Below are 22,118 nucleotides of genomic sequence, written 5' to 3'. Positions count from 1 at the left end.
ATCAAGAGGGTGCAACGTTTTTTGGGCATGCTTGGGTATTATTCCCGCTTCATCAAGAATTTTGCTGCCCTTTGTGCCCCCTTAAATGCCCTTCGTAAAAAGGACGTTCCTTTGTTTGGAGCCCGGAACAGGAAAAGGCTATCGCTACCCTGAAGTCTCAATTGGGCTCTCCTCCCATTCTGGTCCTGCCTGATTTCAGCAAGCGTTTTGCCCTGTTTGTTGATGCCTCGTCCATTGCTCTAGGAGCTGTTCTCGGCCACCTGGAAGAGGGCAAACTCCGGCCAATAGCCTTCGCCAGCCGCTCGTTACTGGAGTCTGAACGAAAATTGGGTACTTACGAGAAGGAGGCTCTTGCCTGCCTGTTCGGCTTGGAAAAGTTTGAATGTTATCTCGACTGTAGGGAATTCGATCTTTTTACAAATAATCAGGCTTTGAGCTGGCTCTGTAACCATCCTCAACAACTGGGCAAGCTGGGACGTTGGATACTTGGTCTTTCTCGTTTTAACTTTGTCATCCATCATGTTCAAGGAGCCGACAATGTAGTGGCCGACACGCTTTCGCGGATGTTTTGTCCCGAGGAGTTTTTGGTTGAAGAGAACGAGTCACCTAGTCCCGATGAACTCCTATGTGTGTGCAAGGTTTTCCCGGAGTCCTACCTTAATGTTCGTGAGTGTCAGCTTGATGACATTGTTTGTCAGAAAATCTGTAAGGACTTGCGAGACAAGAAAGTGGTCCCATTTGTGGAGGAACAGGGTCTGATTTATTTTACTGGCAGCTCGGGTCGAGCTCGTAAGGCAGTTGTGCCATTAATATTAAGGCCTATGGTACTTAAATACTACCATTCGTCCCTGATCGGAGGCCATCTTGGTATGGATAAAACCTTCCGCCGCATTTCTGCGCATTTATACTGGCCGGATCTTCGCAACGAAGTTCGTGCCTTTGTCAGATCCTGTCATGATTGCCAAATTTCGAAGCCACCCCAAAACACTAGGGTGGGCCTGTACTGTGCAGACCCGCCAGTGGCACCCTGGCATGTTGTCCATCTTGATATCTTTGGACCATTGACGCGCTCGCGTAAGGGTAATATGTGTTTGCTTGTCTTGGTCGATATTTTCACTAAATTTGTCATACTTCTACCTCTAAAAAACATGAAAGCAGTTTCGATTGTCAAAGCCCTTCGCGAACAAGTGTGGAAGCTCTTTGGAGCCCCTGCCATGCTCGTGTCTGATAATGCCAGATACTTCCAGTCTAACATCTACAAGGATATGTGCTTTGAATGGGCAATTAAACCCATCTATAGCTCGGCATATTTCCCTCAGGGCAACCAGTCAGAGCGTGTCAACAAGGTGCTCAAGGGGGTTCTCACTTCCTTTTATCGTTCAGATCAGACACTTTGGGATTCCGATCTGGACTACATTAACATGGGTCTTAACTCTGCAGTGCACTCCGCCACCGGTTTTCCTCCTTCCATTCCCTTTTTGGGCCGCGAGCTCACTCACCCTCTCCTGAATCTCTGGGGACTGCCGTCTCTAAGCTCCGCCCTAACTGACGCTGACCTCGAGAAAATTCTTGATCTTGTTCCTTGTAATCTCCAGAAGGCCCGCCACATTGTCGAGACGCAGTGCAACAAAACTAGGCAGCCCCATGGTTTTAAGGTTGGCGATATTGTACTGGTGCGTTCATATGTTCTCCCTTCTTTAGCGGCACAGATCAATGTTAAGTTGCTTCCCCCATATGAGGGCCCGCTCACTATTGTGCGTTTTTTGGGCAGTAATACTGTACTTCTCCAGGATTGTAAAAAAAATCCAGGTATAAAAAGTGCCATGTAAGCCAGCTGAAATTTTATGTGTCTTAACGTGTAAGTTGTTTTGTTAGTAAGTATTAGCAGGTTTTCTCTCCCGTTGTATTTTTATTGATTTTACCTGCATGTCATTTATGAATATTCATCTGGAGCTGTTTGCTCTGGCCTAGCCTTATTGTTAAAATTTTCCCTTAGAAGTTTCGAATTATTTTCTAGGGATAGTTTAAGACTTGTATTTTAACTGTAATATCCATATTCTGATTTATTATTTATGTCTTAATAATCTTTGAATAGGTGTTTACAGTATGCAACTAGTATGGAAGCCCAGTTCTATAAAAAGGTTGTTGACTGAGTGGGGTGCTATTTTTTTTACAATGTATTTTATGTTGTTTTTGTATAATTATTCCCTACTAAATTATGTGAATCTTTCCAGTGCACTGGAAAGTAAGTTGTGTGATTGGAAAGGTATCTTTTTAGTATTTGTGGATGGCACAGTGTGTTGTATGTTTTTCTTTGTAATTTCCTCACCGCCCCTCCATTATCCTGTTGCTGGCGAGCCGTCTTCGCCACTCTTCAGTCATCGCCCAGCGAAGAGAGGAGACGTCCACTCTTCACTGCCTGCGTCACGCTCTTCTGGCGGCTCCTGCTTCCTACGTGTTATGGATGTAAGCCTCAACAGTGACAGCGCCATCTCTTCTCGTCGGTGTGCCCGCCGCTCCTGCTGGTTGTCTCCTACGAGGTGGGCCCTCTCGTAGTGTTAGAGACTTCCGTGTACTGTTTGCGCAGCCCCTGCCTAGCCCAGAGATTCGTCGAGCAGTGATACCTGCTATGGCGCGCTTCGTCGGAGTGTTTGTGATGTGGCAGCATGCTGGCGCCCCTCTCCGAGCGCCGCTGCGAGCCACCTCCCCTCCGTGCACTAATGCGCCCGGCGGTGATGCCCTGTGAGACTTGCAGTTTCGGACTGGATCGGAAGCTGTGATACCTACCTGCTCTTATTCTCCGATACCGCCGCCCCCCCTTCTCGTTCGCCTGCCACCAGCTCTTGTGGTGTTTTGGGGGCGGGCGCTTGTGCTGTGTGTCGTGTGGCGGTTTCTTCATGGATTGTGCTTTAGAAACGTCTTCCTGCTTATCGCCGTTCCGCGCTGCTGGGGTGCTGCGGGCGCTGCAGTCCTGTTCGGGGCTTCCCCCGTCTGCGGACTGGACTTGGTGCGCGCGAGCCATCTGTACTCCAGCTGCCTACTGACGTCGCTGAGTTTTCACTGTACTTCGAAGCAACCACATACAAGATACTCTACTCGTCGCTCCTCGTATCATCGCATTCATCTGCTTCATCGTCCTGCGGAAGGCTTCGCCAGGGGGTGGGAATTTGCAACGTGCGCTTCTGCATTCAGACGCCCGCCGGCTCCTCCCCTTCCCTCGTTCCCCTTAAAACCCCCTCCCGCCATCCCTTATGACGTCCGCGTGACGTAGGCGCCTCCTTCCAGGCCTACTGAATGCGACACTAGCGCCATCTGGATTTTTTATATATAGGGCTGTAATTATTTTGCTCGTTCTGTTCTGTTCCGGGAGCGATCGCCGTGAGGGGTGCTTCGGCGTCGCACCGTGTTACGCATGGCTACGAGGTGTTCTCTGGTCGGTGGCTTACATTTTTTTATTTCTTGATAATTCTGTAGTTTGCCTTCTGCGTCATGTTTGGCTTGCCTCCTTGTGGCCTCATAAAGTAATGTTTGCTGGACACCGATTTTGTTTCATAATTTTCTGGTTTGCATTGCCAGTGTGTTTCACCTTGTGCATTTCTTTGATTTTTTTTTTTTGCATTCGACCCATTTTCCGTTAGGGCGTTTGCCGTTTTTCTCCGCCGCACCTCTCACGTCCGGACAGACAGCATTCTATCTGCAATTGCTTGATTTAAATAACGTTATCACATAACATTTGTATATTGGCTATTTGTATGCTCATGAGTACCCGTTTACGTAATTCTTTCTTTCGTAATTCTTGTTATGTGTTGCCCCTCTACATTCATATGGGGCTTGATTTAAAGAATAATAAAGTTGTGTATTTTTGTATTTCTGATATTTACGCTTATTTCTTTATGGGTTGCACAACACGTCTGGCACTCTACCTGTCCCTTTACAAGGGCCATTGTTTTTTTTTGTTTCTAATTCTTAACGTCATTGAGGTAAAGTGAGGCGGATTTCCCCTTCCCCTTCACGATACTTCAACTAACGATTCTGGGGAAAAACATGTTCAGTTATGCATATTTTTTTATACACAATGTAAGTGTCAAGCAACAGAACTCACGGATTATAACGGTTGAAAAAAAAGTAATTAAAAAAATAGTTAGAAAAAATGCAAAAACATAACCGCACACAAAAGTCACGTGTTTTCGTATCAGCTTGGTAGTTTTCAAAATGAGAATTGGTATTGCTTCTTTATCAAAATGTACTTTATTTTCTTATGATCGCATCAAAAACTAACTTCACCTGAAACAACGCCTTTAAATTCACGTTTCTAAGCTTTGTACTCATCTTATTCCACGTGAAAATAGCCTTCAAAAGATAAACGACGCCATGCCCGTTCTGTAGTTCTTGCATGGAACGGAACAAACACAAAGTCTCAAGGGCAAATTAAAAAGGATCAAAACACGAACAAATGAAGGCCGGGTTCGCTAGTGAACAAACGAGTGCCTGGATTGGCCAGAAATTATGGTGGGTGGTTGTAACAGCCTATTGCAACGGACAATCGTAGACCAAGTAAAAAAAAAGTTGCAGTTGCCGTGTGCCTTAAGCAGCAGCCTTTTAGCGGAGTCGTTCGGTAGCAGTACGAGCGCATCAAAACAAAGCTTTGTTTGAATTATAAGCAACTTTAAAATTTCCAGAATTCGTAGAATTTTCCTGACATTTCCCGGAATTCCCTGACCATTTTAATTTCCCTGACATTTCCCGGTTTTCTAGTCCTGTAGCAACCATGCATAAGAGCCTACTATCAGAAAACTGTACCGTTTATTTGTGTACAGCACTAAACTATTGTGTATGTGGAAGCTAGTATGTATAGTACGCAAAGCTGTAACAAATGAGTTTATTTCATTAATGTCGCACAGTTGAGAACTACACTGCCAACTAGCATTCGTAGAATGAACTATCAGGTTGGCCGAAGCAAAACAATTGATTCTATCTGCTCACATTTTCGATTCCTATGCGATCTAGCGGTGGAATTCAAAACTAAAATGAACAAAGAACTTTTACTGGTAAAACGGCGGACGTAATACTACGACTAGCCAAAGGAAAGTATTTTTAGATCATGGACGTACCAGTTATGTCCGTCGCATTCCCCAAAAGAAATCGAAGGACGTAAAATTACGTCCATAGCACTCAAAGTGTTAAATGCCTATGGATAGTAGAAGAAACATGAGTACGAATTAATTATGAAACAATAAGAAAACATGAGCAACATACAATCTCAATTAATAGTTATAAGTAGCAGGGAGCTACCGAGACTAACATGTCAGGGGGGAAGGAATCAGCTGTGGACTACGTGACACGGGCCTACCTCCCTCCTCTGGTCGTCGTTCTCGCGCCGCAGCCGCCGCACCACCTTCTGCACCTCCTCCAGCTTGAGCACGAGGTCGGGATCCGCCTCGTCCACCTGGTTCTGGGCGTCCCGTCGGTCGGTCCGCGCCTCGGGCCCCCGGCGCTCCAGGCCGTCCAGCTTCCTGCACAGTCCCCGGGCCCACACAATAGCAAACACCTACTGCTCCTGAGGTGAGTCGCACATTGCCATCAGGGTCTTTCTTAAATTACTTGTCAGAAAGAAAAGGTTGGCAGAGTATTCGATTCAACTCTGAATTTCCGAAGCTTCACACACCGCTATAAAAAATGTTTTAGAACCGAATAAAGATAAATAACTACACATCAAAATACCAGTTTTACCCAAGCAAGATATGGACCTAGGTGGTCTACAAGAACCGATTCTTAAATTTGATAGATTCATTACATGGCCTCACGTTTGTAGATATTCATGATTTAACTTAATAATGGTTCATTGACAGCCATCTACATGATTTGGAGATGTGTGGGACTTGCAAATCACACCTCCAATGTGTTAACATGGTTAGTGTAAAGTAGTTACGTTTTATCTAGTTGATACATAGATACACAGTCTCCCAAAAATTCATAATTTTGCAAAATATTTAAAAATAACAAAAAATTTTGATTTAGCCTATTCATAAATAAAATATGTTTTTTAGAGTATATTCAAATATTTCTTTTAACTTTCTTACACCAGTCATTTTTAAAAAAATTTTATATATAAGTAACACTAAGATTAATAAAAATTAAAAATACAACTATTATTTGCAGAAACATTCGGATTTTTATGTTATAAATAGGCAAATTATATAACTTTGTTCCAGGTGACAATTTTGCTAACTGGTTCTCTAGCTATCTAAAAAAAAAAAAAAAATTGCTGTTTTATTTCCATTAACAACTGCAACTCTTTACCCAATACAGCCAGTTTCAGTGTTCCACAAGGTGGTACCCTAACTCTCTAATATACTTATTTATCATATCTCTTATGTTCTCAATCACTCCAATTCAAACTAGACCTCAAAATTTACAGAAAAATTAACTCTTTCAATGACTGTCTATTACTTTTACTGACATCAATGCTGTACTTCTACTTTATGTGATGAGCGTGTTGTAGTAATATGTGATTTTACATTTAGTATATGTAAACCTATATCCTATATGTATTCAGTTTTCTAAGTATATCGGTAAAGGTGTATGAAAAGAGCATTTAAAAATTTAATTTATAGCATCTATTATGTGATTTTTAACATTTTATAGCATTTTCCATTTTGTGATTTTTAGCACTTTGTAGCATTTAAAAAAATTGTTTACTCGCATTTATTTTTGTTGATTTTGTCTCTCGGTGACAAATTCAACCTTTTCTTGTTTTGCCCATTTTACATTTTCATTTATCTCAAGCAAACTGGTTTGACGCTTGCTGGAAGATGCAGGATCACATTCTATAGATTTTTTTTTTCCTTTTATGTCCAGATGACTGGCAGTGCTTGTCGAGGTTATCTTTTTTTTTCCCATTCCAGTCTAACATTAAAAATGCCGCACATTAGAATCCCCGAATCACTGACATAAAACTTATCCGCTTTATAGTCATTTACACGGTCCCTAATTTTAATTTTACATCTACCCATTTCAAAACAAATTGTTAATTTTAACCTCTGAAAAACCACCTACACATAATGGAAAAAATAAACAAAGCACAGGCAGCGTTTTCGATTAGGCACTGACGTTATGTATCGCGTGCCCTGATTCGATACTTTGTCCATTTGATAATTCGACCAAATTATCGTGTGCGACCACTGAAACCAGAATTATCAAAATAATTTTTCCTGCTCACAAATTCATATTGCATGCATTTAAAATTATGAAAATTACGAAAATGAGTTTCGATTCTCAAAAACCACAACTGTAAACTTAATATTAGTTTAACCAACTCTTCAAACATCTTCATGCAAACAACGGGGGGGTGCGGCGTTTGTCCTAAAATCGTTTGTCCTAAAGCGTTTATCCTAATTTCGTTTGTCCTAAAAATTAGGACAAACGACTTTAGGACAAACGACGTTAGGACAAACGACTTTAGGACAAACGACTTTAGGACAAACGAATTTTAGGACAAACGATGGAACAGCTTCAAAATATTTTTACTCTGAGTTTTAGGACAAACGACTTTAGGACAAACGACATTAGGACAAACGACTTTAGGACAAACGACTTTTAGGACAAACGACGGTTCCAGTATCGATAAATCCTTACTCTGAGTTTTAGGACAAACGACTTTAGGACAAACGACATTAGGACAAACGACTTTAGGACAAACGACATTAGGATAAACGACTTTAGGACAAACGACTTTAGGACAAACGACATTAGGACAAACGACTTTAGGACAAACGACATTAGGACAAACGACTTTAGGACAAACGACTTTAGGACAAACGACTTTTAGGACAAATGATTTTAGGACAAACGACATTATGAAAAAACAAGTTAGGACAAATGACTTTAGGACAAAAAACTTTGAGTCAAACTATTTTATTTAAAAACCACAGAGCATGTGAGAAATTACAGTAAAAGAAAACGTTTGAAAAAATAATGTTATATACTGGGGAAATACTTTACATTCTATGTAAAAAAAATTCAGCGTTTACGATCGTTACAATTTTTAGACATATAGGAATGGACGACTACGGTTTCAACGACCTAAATCTGTTTTTTTTTTTTTTTGCCATCTTGGATCCGCCATATTTAAATAGAGCGCCCCACTCATTATGATGAAATTTTCGTCATGACCGCCATATTGAATTTTTCTGTTCCACTGGAGGCCGCCATCTTGGATGCCGTCGACTTTGTTTCTGTTCTTTCTTCCTAGATAGCGCCAGCAACGCTCTTGATTTTTTTTGTTCTTCTGGAGGCCGCCATCTTGGATACCGTTGACTTTGTTTCTGCTGTTTGTTCCTAGAGAGCGCCAGCCTAGCTCTTTAATTTTTTTTTTTTGTTCTTCTGGAGGTCACCATATTGGATACCAAGGACTTTATTTATGCTGTTTGTTCATAGAGAGCGCCAGCGTCTCTCTGATTCATCACATAAGGTCGATGTTCCATTACCTACCATAGATATTATGGTCCTTATCGACATATTAAATTTAAATTTTTTAACAAAATACATTGGAAGTGCTGTGATTCGAACCATTGCAGCTCTGATCTTTATGTTGGAAAACATACGCCTTTAACCGCACGGCCATCGAGACATTTACCAAACTGAGAATAAAATAAGGTATATATAAAAATAACATGCATATTCGGACTTGTAATTTTTTTGATTTGAAGTAATAATAGCACCACCTATTCGAAACAGAACCACCATCATGTATTAAGACGTAACTGTAACAATTATCGTTACGGTCACAATCTTGAATATCCGTAATTGTTTTGTTAGAAAATCGGGAAAAAATTAAAAATCATTAAAAAATTAATCAATCGAATTCAATAATAAAAATCTTAAAAAAACACCGTTGCACTTTTCGTTACGGTCGCCATCTTGAAAATACATAATTTTAATGCTATAGATTCGAGAAAAAAATTATTACTTATTGGAATACTGATTAATTAGTTCGATTCCTGTCCTTGATTCGAAACTATTAGAGCAAAAAAAAAACAGATCCTTCCTCCACAGAAACCACCTACAGATTGATCTCCGCCACCAATAGCAAGGTATATATATCGTCATCTGGTATGACGACATGTCCGCCATCTTGTCTTCATCCGCTGGAGACCACCATCTTGTTTTCGTCTGCTAGAGTGTGCTGATACCATGTTAGTATAATATTCTGTTCACCATAACTTTGTCCTCAACTGTTGGCATTTAACTTTGACTTTGACCTTGAAATTTGACCTTGACAGTGAAATTTTACTTTGACCTTGAAATATGATTTTATCTTGACGACGATCATGGATCCGCCATTTCTCGTTCAGTACATGCTACCAGGAGCTACAATATGCTAGAGGTCATTGCCACCATCTTGTTTTCGTCTGCTGGAGGACACCATCTTGTGCGTGTACTCGTCTTATAGAGTACATTACCATCATACTTGTCTAAGTTTTACCCGCTAGAGTGCAGTAATCATTTATTATTACTGAAGTGCCTGCCATCTTGAAATTTGGGTGCCATCTTGGAATCGTGTAATTTAGCTAGAAATTCTGGATAAAATTACAAAATTCACCAAAAAATTCACTCATTAAAGTAATGATTGATTATATCAATTCCTGTTCTTGGTTCGATCCTTGGATGATGCAAAAAAATAATTTTATGGAAAAATAATTATTATAATAAATTAATATCAAAGACCTAAAAGAGACTTAAAATCATCTATTACCATCATCCTTTAAACTATTACGACCGCCATTTTAGAAATTTCTTTTTATTGACTTATTAGTTCGGGAAAAATTCCAAAATTCACCGAAAAAATCACACATTATTTTACATATTAAATCGAAACTTTCTTCGATCTATGAACGAAGCTGAAAATAAATTTAATTTAAATACCAGAATAATGTCAGCTTCGAGAAATAAAACACCGCAAGTTCTTTTACAAACATAATATTTATTACATTATTTCTATCCTACTAAAGGATCACTTGCGAAAGCCAGCAATATTATAAACATTTAGCCCTGCATAGACGTGAAACGACTAATTCTTAGCTCCAACAGCTCCAACTCCTCCAAATGCTCTAACAGCACCAACAGATCCAGAGGCTCCAAATGCTCCAAATGATCCAACAGCTTAAAATGCTACAAAGGCTCCAAATGCACCAAATGCTCCAAATGCTCCAACAGATCCAAATGCTCCAAATGCTCCAAATGCTCCAACAGCTCCAAATGCTCCAAATTCTCCAAATGCTCCAAATGCTACAAATGCTACAACTGCTCCAACAGCTCCAAATGCTCCAACTGATTTCAATTAATTTTTTTTATCGAACTTGACATGAATACATGCATGACTTTATTAATATACATTTTGGATGTCAGTGGTGACTTTTTTACACCTTTTAGTTATAAATTTATTTAGATATCAGCTTTCGAGAAATGATAAAGTACATTATTAAAATATCTTAATTTTTCTTCAAGTACATATGCAATTAATGGAAACCATTATTTTATGTAGCCAGCTTGCCTCAGTTCTTTATGTATGAAGGATATTTCTTTGATGCTCGAATAGTTTCCTGCACAAAGCGAACCATGTAGAAGTCTTAGCCTGTCAACCAATATGTTAGGATCTTCCCATGAGGTATAATCAATCTCTCTGCTACGTTTATCTTCCGTGTATGTTTATAATAAAAATGATTATCCCTAGTGTCTTCTGTTTCAACACCAACCACAAGGTCAATTTCGTCATCGAACCAGTGATTATCACAAGCTTGATTAGGATAATTTATTTTGTGCCGGAAATTAGGCATTTCGTCACCTTTTTTTTATTTTTCTATAATTTTAAACTTTTTTTTGGAAATCTTATGTTTTTTTAATTTATCTGGTTGTTAAGGGGGTGATTTACTCTTTGTTAGGCCGGTGTATGCCATGTGTTTAAACTCTGTGCCAGTGGACCGAAGACCCTTTTCCCAGGGGCCTATCTGATATTATGCTGTCAAATGTGGACGTGGGCAGCCCAGTTGAAATCTCTCTCGCCTGCAGTCACGTCCCGAGTTTGTAATTTTATTTCTCTTCATGACAAAAATTGCATAGAGTGGCTTCTGGGCTGCAAGCTGCTACTTCTTAGAGGCCTGCTGAGAATAGCAAGTCTCGTCACGAATGAGAATCTAGTGGACCTGTGTTCCCACCTTAGTGGCTATTTCTGTCCCCCCTTCCTCTCACTCCACCTCACATTTGTTCTGAGAAATCAAGTCGGGAGCAGTGACCTGACGTGAACTTAGCCAAGACGATGGGCTAATTCAAGGACTTTCTCCCTGGTCTTACAGAGACGTCCACGACATCTAGCGGCAGAAAAAGTAACCGCGGGCCTGGTCGCCAGCATATAGAGCACACCCTCGTGACACCTGGTGGCAAGTCAACTCACCGCCTCAATTAGTTCCCCTTTACACCGCTAGAAAGCAGCACAGCAGTGCCATAAGGCACTATGTTTCTTCTCGCGGCCAGTAGAAGTCGATTGTTTGTTGCCTTCTGTACTTGCCAGTAGAGAGTGCGCATGTCTGTGTTCTTGTCACGACCGCCTCGGACTCCTTTTCATGTTCGCGGCCATGAGCCCAACCTACCCCTTTTTTCCTAGAGCCGACCACCCGATTTAATTAGTAGCTTTGACCATCATCGCCACGACTAAGTAATCTGACCTCGGCTGCTGACCACATCTTCTCTGCGTCCTCTGCGCTAGAGGCTTTTCGCGGGAACGGCGATTTTCGGTTGCATAAAAGATGTAGTCAGTTGCTTAAGCGACGTGATCCCATTTGTACAGTAGCCAGGCAGATGTAGTTTTTAGAAAAAGTCATGTGTAGTTAAAATTTTTATTTTCTTTATTCTTTAAAAATTTGTTTTCCTAAAGCACATCCGCGATTTCTCGGTGCGCGTCATCCTGATGTCGGCACGAGACACCTCGGAGGCCCTGTTTCCACACCCTGTTTGGTGAGTAATCCGTTTTTTCCCCCTCCCCATATTCCCGTTTGTTGGCCTTTCGCGCCGAATGTGTATGACTGTCTGGAAGCAGGTCTAATTTATTTGAATTTGACTTGTGTTTCAGACAGGGTCCAAGTTTCTGGGGAGAGAAATTGCTCCCCGCATGATCTTCGGGACCTCCAGCTGATTTCCCCCTTTAGAAGAGTTTTCCTCTCGGTCCGACGTCATCCTGGGAAGACCCGGGTGATATGAGCTATATATATTTTCCGCTTGCATGGAAGGAACTAAATTCATTAAAAAATACCAGCGAGCAGTGCTTTAAGAACGTAATCCTCAAGAACATGTAAAATCAAGGAAACTAATATATATGTAATCGTTGGGAGAATCAAATTATGGTGCTATACTTGAAATTTTGTTAATGTAATAATTTGTTTGTTAAGGTGTAATATGTATTGTTTTAAATAATGTAGGGGCTCCCCCTTAACTTTGTTAATTACTAAGATCTTTATTATCATGTCGAAATAATGCTAAAACAAAACCTCTTAATGATAAACCAGGAAAACCTATAAACCAAATTATTTATATAGTGTATTTATTTATCATATACCTTCTTCTACATAACGATCCACGAACTCCCAAGTTACTAGAGTGCAGGGAGTGTAAATTTTGTCTTGTTTACCGCCTCGTGTGTCTCCTCTGGTAATTAACTTTAATTTTCTTAATATTTTGCCCAGCAGTTTCCAAGGTGTTTTTAATTAATTTAAAATAATATATTTTTTGGGCACGAGGGGCGTTACAATTTTATTAAGTCATTTCCATCGTTTTGATCTCAAGCTACCATCATTGTCTTCGCTCTTGACCGCTTTAGGTGCTTCAGCACAGTACTCAATTATGTCAGCATCACAAGCTTGATCAGGATAATTTATTTTATTACGACGTTTCCATCGTTTTTGTCTCAGGCCACCATCACAGTCTTCGCTCTTGCATGATTTAGGTGCTTCAGCACAGTACTCAATCATGTCAGCCTTAGATTTGTCAGCACAGTCATCGAACATGTCAGCCTCAGATATGTCACCACAATCTTCAATCATGTCAGCTTCAGATGTTTCATCACAGTCTACGGTCTTGTCAGCTGTGGTTCTCCATCTTTGACATTTTCATGGAGACTACTATATATTGATGTAAATATATTTTCTTTTCTAATGAGGTTTTTACTTTCTTCGTTTTTTTTTTGAAATTATTGTCTTGATCTATATCAGTGTTTTTAGCATTAGCTTTTTTACATTCTTCATAATCATTATTGTCGTCTAATATTCTGCCTTCGTTCCTCTTCCACGATGTTGGAGCACAGTCTTCGTTATCTTTATTCATCTTAGTTGTACAGTTCTTGCAATGTCTATCCAAGTAATATCTTCAACCAAAGGATTTATGACACTGACTGCAATTATATGGTTTTTGACAAGGACCCAAATTATACTCCTTCTCTCATGTCGTTTAGCATTCTTTCTCAAGGTAAACATCTTGCTGCAGTATCTACAGTGATGTCGTTTTGATACTGCTACAGGCAACGAATCAGGGTACATGTTAGATTCTGCGACTAATGGCAGATGCAAACTAAGAGTTTTAAATTAAAACCATTACTTAAATAGAATTTTAAATATTTCGTCAGCGAAAGTTAAATTATCTCATGCAAAAGTACTGGTTGTAAGTAGTTATGCTTTTCAACAACAGATGATGCCACGTGTTGCTGCAGGTAAATAATATTTATTTCTTTTATGCGGGATGCGGATGTTCATTAACAATCGCAAAAGAAGGATGGCTTTGCTAGACTAAAAGAAGGAAGTTTGTTCATCCAGTTAGTGTTTCTCAGATTTCTCAGGGCATATTATTATTTGACTGAATAATGATTTTTTTAAATTCCACCTGATAAAAATATTGCAAGTGGTGATTTAGTAGCAGAAATTCACTAATTAAATTTATTCTTGAATATAATGACATGTCTCATTAAAAGTAAAACTCCTTCATGGAGGGATCGGTTTCTCAGAAATAACCAGAAGCACTTGGAGAAACCATAGGAATGATCGCAAGCACACGGAAAAAACCATCAAAATATTGACAAGAATAATTAGGAGCACATGGAGAAAACCATGATAACATTGACATGGATAATCGGGAGAACACGGAGAAAACCACCACACATTTTCTTTGATAAATTACAAAAAAAAATTAAGCAAAAATTACAAACTATAAAAAACTGATTCTGCTAGCTTATGAAATTCTCATTATTGAGCAAAGATAGAGTTATAGTCCAAGCCAGAATCAGTTTTTGTATGTTTTGTAATTTTTGTTTAATTTTATTAATTTTTTTTTATAATTTATAAAAGAAAATGTGTGGTGGTTTTCTCTGTGTGCTCCCGATTATCGTTGTCAATATTTTAATGGTGTTCTCCGTGTGCTCCTAATTATTCTTGTCAATATTGTGATGGTTTTTTCCGTGTGCTTGCGATCATTCCTGTGGTTTCTCAAAGGGATTCTGGTTATTTATGAGAAACCGATCTCTCCATGAAGGAGTTTTACTCTTAATGAGACATGTAATTATATTCAAGGTTAAATTTAATTAGTAAATTTCTGCTACTAAATCACCACTTGCAATATTTTTATCAGGTGGAATTAAAAAAAAATCATTATTCAGTCAAATAATAATATGCCCTGAGAAATCTGAGAAACACTAACTGGATGAACAAACTTCCTTATCCTTTGAGTCTAGCAAAGCCATCCTTCTTTTGCGATCGTTAGTGAACATCCGTATCCCGCATAAAAGAAATAAATATTATTTACCTGCAGCAACACGTGGCATCATCTGTTGTTGAAAAGCATAACTACTTACAACCAGTACTTTTGCATGAGATAATTTAACTTTCGCTGACGAAATATTTAAAAAATTCTATTTAAGTAATGGTTTTAATTTAAAACTCTTAGTTTGCATCTGCCATTAGTCGCAGAATCTAACATGTACCTTGGTTTGTTGCCTGTAGCTGTATCAAAACAACATAACTGTAGATACTGCAGCAAGGTGTTTACCTTGAGAAAGAATGCTAAACGACATGAGAGAAGGAGTTTAATTTGGGTCCTTGTCAAAAACCATATAATTGCAGTCAGTGTCATAAATCCTTTGGTTGAAGATATTACTTGGATAGACATTGCAAGAACTGTACAACTAATATGAATAAAGATAACGAAGACTGTGCTTCAACATCGTGGAAGAGGAACGAAGGCAGAATGTTAGACGATATTAATGATTATGAAGAATGTAAAAAAGCTAATGCTAAAAACACTGATATAGATCAAGACAATAATTTCAAAAAAAAAACGAAGAAAGTAAAAACCTCATTAGAAAAGAAAATATATTTACATCAATATATAGTAGTCTCCATGAAAATGTCAAAGATGGAGAACCACAGCTGACAAGACCGTAGACTGTGATGAAACATCTGAAGCTGACATGATTGAAGATTGTGGTGACATATCTGAGGCTGACATGTTCGATGACTGTGCTGACAAATCTAAGGCTGACATGATTGAGTACTGTGCTGAAGCACCTAAATCATGCAAGAGCGAAGACTGTGATGGTGGCCTGAGACAAAAACGATGGAAACGTCGTAATAAAATAAATTATCCTGATCAAGCTTGTGATGCTGACATAATTGAGTACTGTGCTGAAGCACCTAAAGCGATCAAGAGCGAAGACAATGATGGTAGCTTGAGATCAAAACGATGGAAATGACTTAATAAAATTGTAACGCCCCTCGTGCCCAAAAAATATATTATTTTAAATTAATTAAAAACACCTTGGAAACTGCTGGGCAAAATATTAAGAAAATTAAAGTTAATTACCAGAGGAGACACACGAGGCGGTAAACAAGACAAAATTTACACTCCCTGCACTCTAGTAACTTGGGAGTTCGTGGATCGTTATGTAGAAGAAGGTATATGATAAATAAATACACTATATAAATAATTTGGTTTATAGGTTTTCCTGGTTTATCATTAAGAGGTTTTGTTTTAGCATTATTTCGACATGATAATAAAGATCTTAGTAATTAACAAAGTTAAGGGGGAGCCCCTACATTATTTAAAACAATACATATTACACCTTAACAAACAAATTATTACATTAACAAAATTTCAAGTATAGCACCATAATTTGATTCTCCCAACGATTACATATATATTAGTTTCCTTGATTTTACATGTTCTTGAGGATTACGTTCTTAAAGCACTGCTCGCTGGTATTTTTTAATGAATTTAGTTCCTTCCATGCAAGCGGAAAATATATATAGCTCATATCACCCGGGTCTTCCCAGGATGACGTCGGACCGAGAGGAAAACTCTTCTAAAGGGGGAAATCAGCTGGAGGTCCCGAAGATCATGCGGGGAGCAATTTCTCTCCCCAGAAACTTGGACCCTGTCTGAAACACAAGTCAAATTCAAATAAATTAGACCTGCTTCCAGACAGTCATACACATTCGGCGCGAAAGGCCAACAAACGGGAATATGGGGAGGGGGAAAAAACTGATTCCTCACCAAACAGGGTGTGGAAACAGGGCCTCCGAGGTGTCTCGCACCGACATCATGATGACGTGCACCGAGAAATCGCGGATGCGCGTTAGGAAAACTAATTTTTAAAGAAATAAAAAAATAAAAATTTTAACTACACATGACTTTTTCTAAAAACTACATCTGCCTGGCTACTGTACAAATGGGATCACATCGCTTAAGCAACTGACTACATCTTTTATGCAACCGAAAATCGCTTTCCCGCGAAAAGCCTCTAGCGCAGAGGACGCAGAGAAGATGTGGTCAGCAGCCGAGGTCAGATTACTGAGTCCTGGTGATGACAGTCATAGCTACTAATTAAATCGGGTGGTCGGCCCTAGGAAAAAAGAGGGGGAAGGTTTGGCTCATGGCCGAAAACATGCGAAGGAGTCCGAGGCGGTCGTGACAAGAACGCAGACATGCGCACTCTCTACTGGCAAGTACAGAAGGCAACAAACAATTGACTTCTACAGGCCGCGAGAAGAAACATAGTGCCTTATGGCGCCGCGGCGCTGCTTTCTAGCGGCGTAAAGGGGAACTAATTGTAGCGGTGAGTTGACAAGCCACCAGGTTTCACGAGGGTGTGCTCTATATGCTGGCGACCAGGCCCGCGGTTACTTTTTCTGCCGCTAGATGTCGTGGACGTCTCTGTAAGACCAGGGAGAAAGTCCTTGAATAAGCCCATCGTCTTGGCTAAGTTCACGTCAGGTCACTGCTCCCGACTTGATATCTCAGAACAAATGTGAGGTGGAGTGAGAGGAAGGGGGGACAGAAATAGCCACTAAGGTGGGAACACAAGTCCACTAGATTCTCATTCGTGACGAGACTTGCTATTCTCAGCAGGCCTCTAAGTAGATGCAGCTTGCTGCCCAGATGCCACTCTATGCAATTTTTGTCATGAAGAGAAATAAAATTACAAACTCGGGACGTGACTGCAGGCGAGAGAAATTTCAACTGGGCTGCCCACGTCCACATTTGACAGCATAATATCAGATAGGCCCCCTGGGAAAAGGGTCTTCGGTCCACTGGCACAGAGTTTAAACACATGGCATACACCGGCCTAACAAAGAGTAAATCACCCCCTTAACAACCAGATAAATTAAAAAAACATAAGATTTCCAAAAAAAAGTTTAAAATTATAGAAAAATAAAAAAAAGGTGACGAAATGCCTAATTTCCGGCACAAAATAAATTATCCTAATCAAGCTTGTGATAATCACTGGTTCGATGACGAAATTGACCTTGTGGTTGGTGTTGAAACAGAAGACACCAGGGATAATCATTTTTATTATAAAAATACACGGAAGATAAACGTAGCAGAGAGATTGATTATACCTCATGGGAAGATCCTAACATATTGGTTGACAGGCTAAGACTTCTACATGGTTCGCTTTGTGCAGGAAACTATTCGAGCATCAAAGAAATATCCTTCATACATAAAGAACTGCGGGAAGCTGGCTACATAAAATAATGGTTTCCATTAATTGCATGTATACTTGAAGAAAAATTAAGATTTTTTAAAAATGTACTTTATCATTTCTCGAAAGCTCATATCTAAATAAATTTATAACTAAAAGGTGTAAAAAAGTCACCACTGACATCCAAAATGTATATTAATAAAGTCATGCATGTATTCATGTCAAGTTCGATAAAAAAAAGTAATTGAAATCAGTTGCAGCATTTGTAGCATTTGGAGCATTTGGAGAATTTGAAGCATTTGGAGCTGTTGGAGCATTTGGAGCGTTTGGAGATGATGGAGCTGTTGGAGCTGTTAGAGCATTTGGAGCAGTTGGAGCTGTTGGAGCTAAGAATTAGTCGTTTAACGTCTATGCAGGGCTAAATGTTTATAAGATTGCTGGCTTTCGCAAGTGATCCTTTAGTAGGATAGAAATTATGTAATAAATAATACGTTTGTAAAAGAACTTGCGGTGTTTTATTTCTCGAACCTGACATTTTTCTGGTATTTAAATTAATTTTTTTTTCAGCTTCGTTCATAGATCGAAGAAAGTTTCGATTCAATATGTAAAATAATGTGTGATTTTTTCGGTGAATTTTGGAATTTTTCCCGTACTAATAAGTCAATAAATACAAATATCTAAAATGGCGGTCCTAATGGTTTAAAGATTGATGGTAATATATGATTTTAAGTCTCTTTTAGGACTTTGATAATAATTTATTATAATAAATATTTTTTACATAAAATTATTTTTTTGCATCATACAAGGATGAACCAAGAACAGGAATTGATATAATCAATCATTACTTTAATGAGTGAATTTTTTGATGAATTTTGGAATTTTTTCCAGAATTTCTAGCTAAATAATTACACGATTCCAAGATGGCGCCCAAATTTCAAGATGGCAGGCACTTCAGTAATAATAAATGATTACTGCACTCTAGCGTGTAAAACTTAGACAAGTATGATGGTAATGTACTCTATAAGACGAGTACACGCACAAGATGGTTTCCTCCAGCAGACGAAAACAATATGGTGGAAATGACCTCTAGCAGGTGGTAGCTCCTGGTAGCATGTACTGAACGCAAAATGGCGGATCCATGATGGTCGTTAAGGTAAAATCAAATTTCAAGGTTCAAGGTCCAAGGTCAAATTTCAAGGTCAAGGTCAAAGTGCAATGCCAACAGTTGAGGACAAAGTTATGGTGAACAGAATATTATACTAACATGGTATCGGCACACTCTAGCAGACGAAAACAAGATGGTGGTCTCCAGCGTATGAAGACAAGATGGTGGACATGTCGTCATACCAGCTGACGATATATATATATATACCTTGCTATTGGTGGCGGAGATCAGTCTGTAGGTGGCTTCTGTGGAGGAAGGATCTGTTTTTTTTTGCTCTAATAGTTTCGAATCAAGAACAGGAATCGAACTAATTAATCAGTCTTCTAATAAGTAATAATTTTTCTCGAATCTCTAGCATTAAAATTATGTATTTTCAAGATTGCGACCGTAACGAAAAGTGCAACGGTGTTTTTTTAAGATTTTTATTATTGAATTCGATTGATTAATTTTTTAATGATTTTTAAATTTTTTCCCGATTTTCTAACAAAACAATTACGGATATTCAAGATTGTGACCGTAACGATAATTGTTACAGTTACGTCTTAATACATGATGGTGGTTCTGTCTCGAACAGGTGGTGCTATTATTACTTCAAATCAAAAAAATTACAAGTCCGAATATGCATGTTATTTTTATATATACCTTATTTTATTCTTAGTTTGGTAAATGTCTCGATGGCCGTGCGGTTAAAGGCGTATGTTTTCCAACATAATGATCAGAGCTGCAATGGTTCGAATCACAGCACTTCCAATGTATTTTGTTAAAAAATTTAAATTTAATATGTCGATAAGGACCATAATAGCTATGGTAGGTAATGGAACATCGACCTTATGTGATGAATCAAAGCGACTATGGCGCTCTCTATGAACAAACAGCAGAAACAAAGTCAATGGTATCCAAGATGGTGGCCTCCAGAAGAACAAAAATAAAAAAAAATAAAGAGCTAGGCTGGCGCTCTCTAGGAACAAACAGCAGAAACAAAGTCAACGGTATCCAAGATGGCGGCCTCCAGAAGAACAGAAAAAAATCAAGAGCGTTGCTGGCGCTATCTAGGAACAAAGAACAGAAACAAAGTCGACGGCATCCAAGATGGCGGCCTCCAGTGGAACAGAAAAATTCAATATGGCGGCCAATACGAAAATTTCATCATAATGAGTGGGGCGCTTTATTTAAATATGGCGGATCCAAGATGGCAAAATAAAAAAAATAAAAACAGATTTAGGTCGTTGAAACCGCAGTCGTCCATTCCTAGATGTCTAAAAATTGTAACGATCGTAAACGCTGAATTTTTTTTTACATAGAATGTAAAGTATTTCCCCAGTATATAACATTATTTTTTCAAACGTTTTCTTTTACTGTAATTTCTCACATGCTCTGTGGTTTTTAAATAAAATAGTTTGACTCAAAGTTTTTTGTCCTAAAGTCATTTGTCCTAACTTGGTTTTTCATAATGTTGTTTGTCCTAAAATCATTTGTCCTAAAAGTCGTTTGTCCTAAAGTCGTTTGACCTAAAGTCGTTTGTCCTAATGTCGTTTGTCCTAAAGTCGTTTGTCCTAATGTCGTTTGTCCTAAAGTCGTTTATCCTAATGTCGTTTGTCCTAAAGTCGTTTGTCCTAATGTCGTTTGTCCTAAAGTCGTTTGTCCTAAAACTCAGAGTAAGGATTTGTCGATACTGGAACCGTCGTTTGTCCTAAAAGTCGTTTGTCCTAAAGTCGTTTGTCCTAAAGTCGTTTGTCCTAATGTCGTTTGTCCTAAAGTCGTTTGTCCTAAAACTCAGAGTAAAAATATTTTGAAGCTGTTCCGTCGTTTGTCCTAAAATTCGTTTGTCCTAAAGTCGTTTGTCCTAAAGTCGTTTGTCCTAATGTCGTTTGTCCTAAAGTCGTTTGTCCTGATTTTTAGGACAAACGAAATTAGGATAAACGCTTTAGGACAAACGATTTTAGGACAAACGACGTGTACCCAACAACGGGCGTGCTGCAATCTAGTGTTGCGATGTAAATTTATTTTTTTTGTTGAGATTCTTCGAGGTTCATTTGTCAAGTCTTCCTCTGCCATACCATAGGGTAGAGAGACGTTTGTGAACATACTTAAGTTAACAGAAAATGCATTTCCTTGTGATTTAAACATTACAAACATAAGGTTTTGAAGAGTTTATGATTGTTGTGAATTGTGCTTGCACCGTAATAACAGTGATATTTCATCTCGTTTACACACGGATGTACAAAGAAGTGGAATAGGCCTACGGTTTCAATATTCAGCGAAGACGTAATTAAAAGTAAAAATACAATTCTGCACAACCAGAAATTTTACCTTTAGGTTTGTACTTTGTTTAAAAAGGAAAAACCCACACACATAGGTACGTATTAAGTAATGACAGAGTGAATTTTAAAATGGAATTCGCGGTTTTTGGGGATTTCAGTTGCATGTTTTGAAATTATTTAATAAATTTGAAGTTTCGCAAATAATCGCAGTAATTCAAAAATTTTGCATCTATTTAGCATTTATCGCAATTGCGAATTTCATACACCTCTATATATCGGTACTACAACTTGCTTCTACAGTGTTACTATCCTGTGTATAACTTTAAGTGATTATTAATTCAAATATTATTATTGAAGTTATACTTCTAATGTGACTTCCAACAAGGTTGCGTTAAACGTTTAACGCTACCATGGTGAATAACGCTACCATGGAGAATTATTTGCATGCAATTAAAAACTATCTTTTAATGATGGCAAAGAAGTATAACTTCTCACGCGCGTACCTAAGCACACGCACCCATTTTTCCTCATTAATGTTACTATCAAGGTAACAACAAACAGAATACGAACTACAGTATTTATTTTTTCATTTAATTTGACCTTTCAACATATAACTAAGAAAAAAATCTCGCAGATTTTAAAGTTGTTAAATTCTCATTTAATAATCTTTTAAATAAGT

At 38.6% G+C, this 22,118-nt stretch overlaps 1 protein-coding gene across 5 annotated transcripts in view; it reads right to left on the bottom strand.

The window, feature by feature from the left end:
• LOC134527551 (uncharacterized) overlaps nucleotides 1–22,118 on the bottom strand; it is a 91,801-nt gene that overhangs the window by 12,215 nt on the left and 57,468 nt on the right. For all 5 annotated transcript variants that reach the window (XM_063360325.1, XM_063360324.1, XM_063360326.1 and 2 more), the window contains one exon: nucleotides 5,351–5,513. In XM_063360325.1, coding sequence (XP_063216395.1) covers nucleotides 5,351–5,513 — 163 coding nt within the window. The remainder of the gene's footprint in view (nucleotides 1–5,350; nucleotides 5,514–22,118) is intronic.

The sequence above is a fragment of the Bacillus rossius genome, chromosome 1 (assembly GCF_032445375.1).
Source record: "Bacillus rossius redtenbacheri isolate Brsri chromosome 1, Brsri_v3, whole genome shotgun sequence".
Taxonomy (NCBI): Eukaryota; Metazoa; Arthropoda; class Insecta; order Phasmatodea; family Bacillidae; genus Bacillus; species Bacillus rossius.
This window is presented reverse-complemented; position numbering and strand designations above follow the sequence as displayed.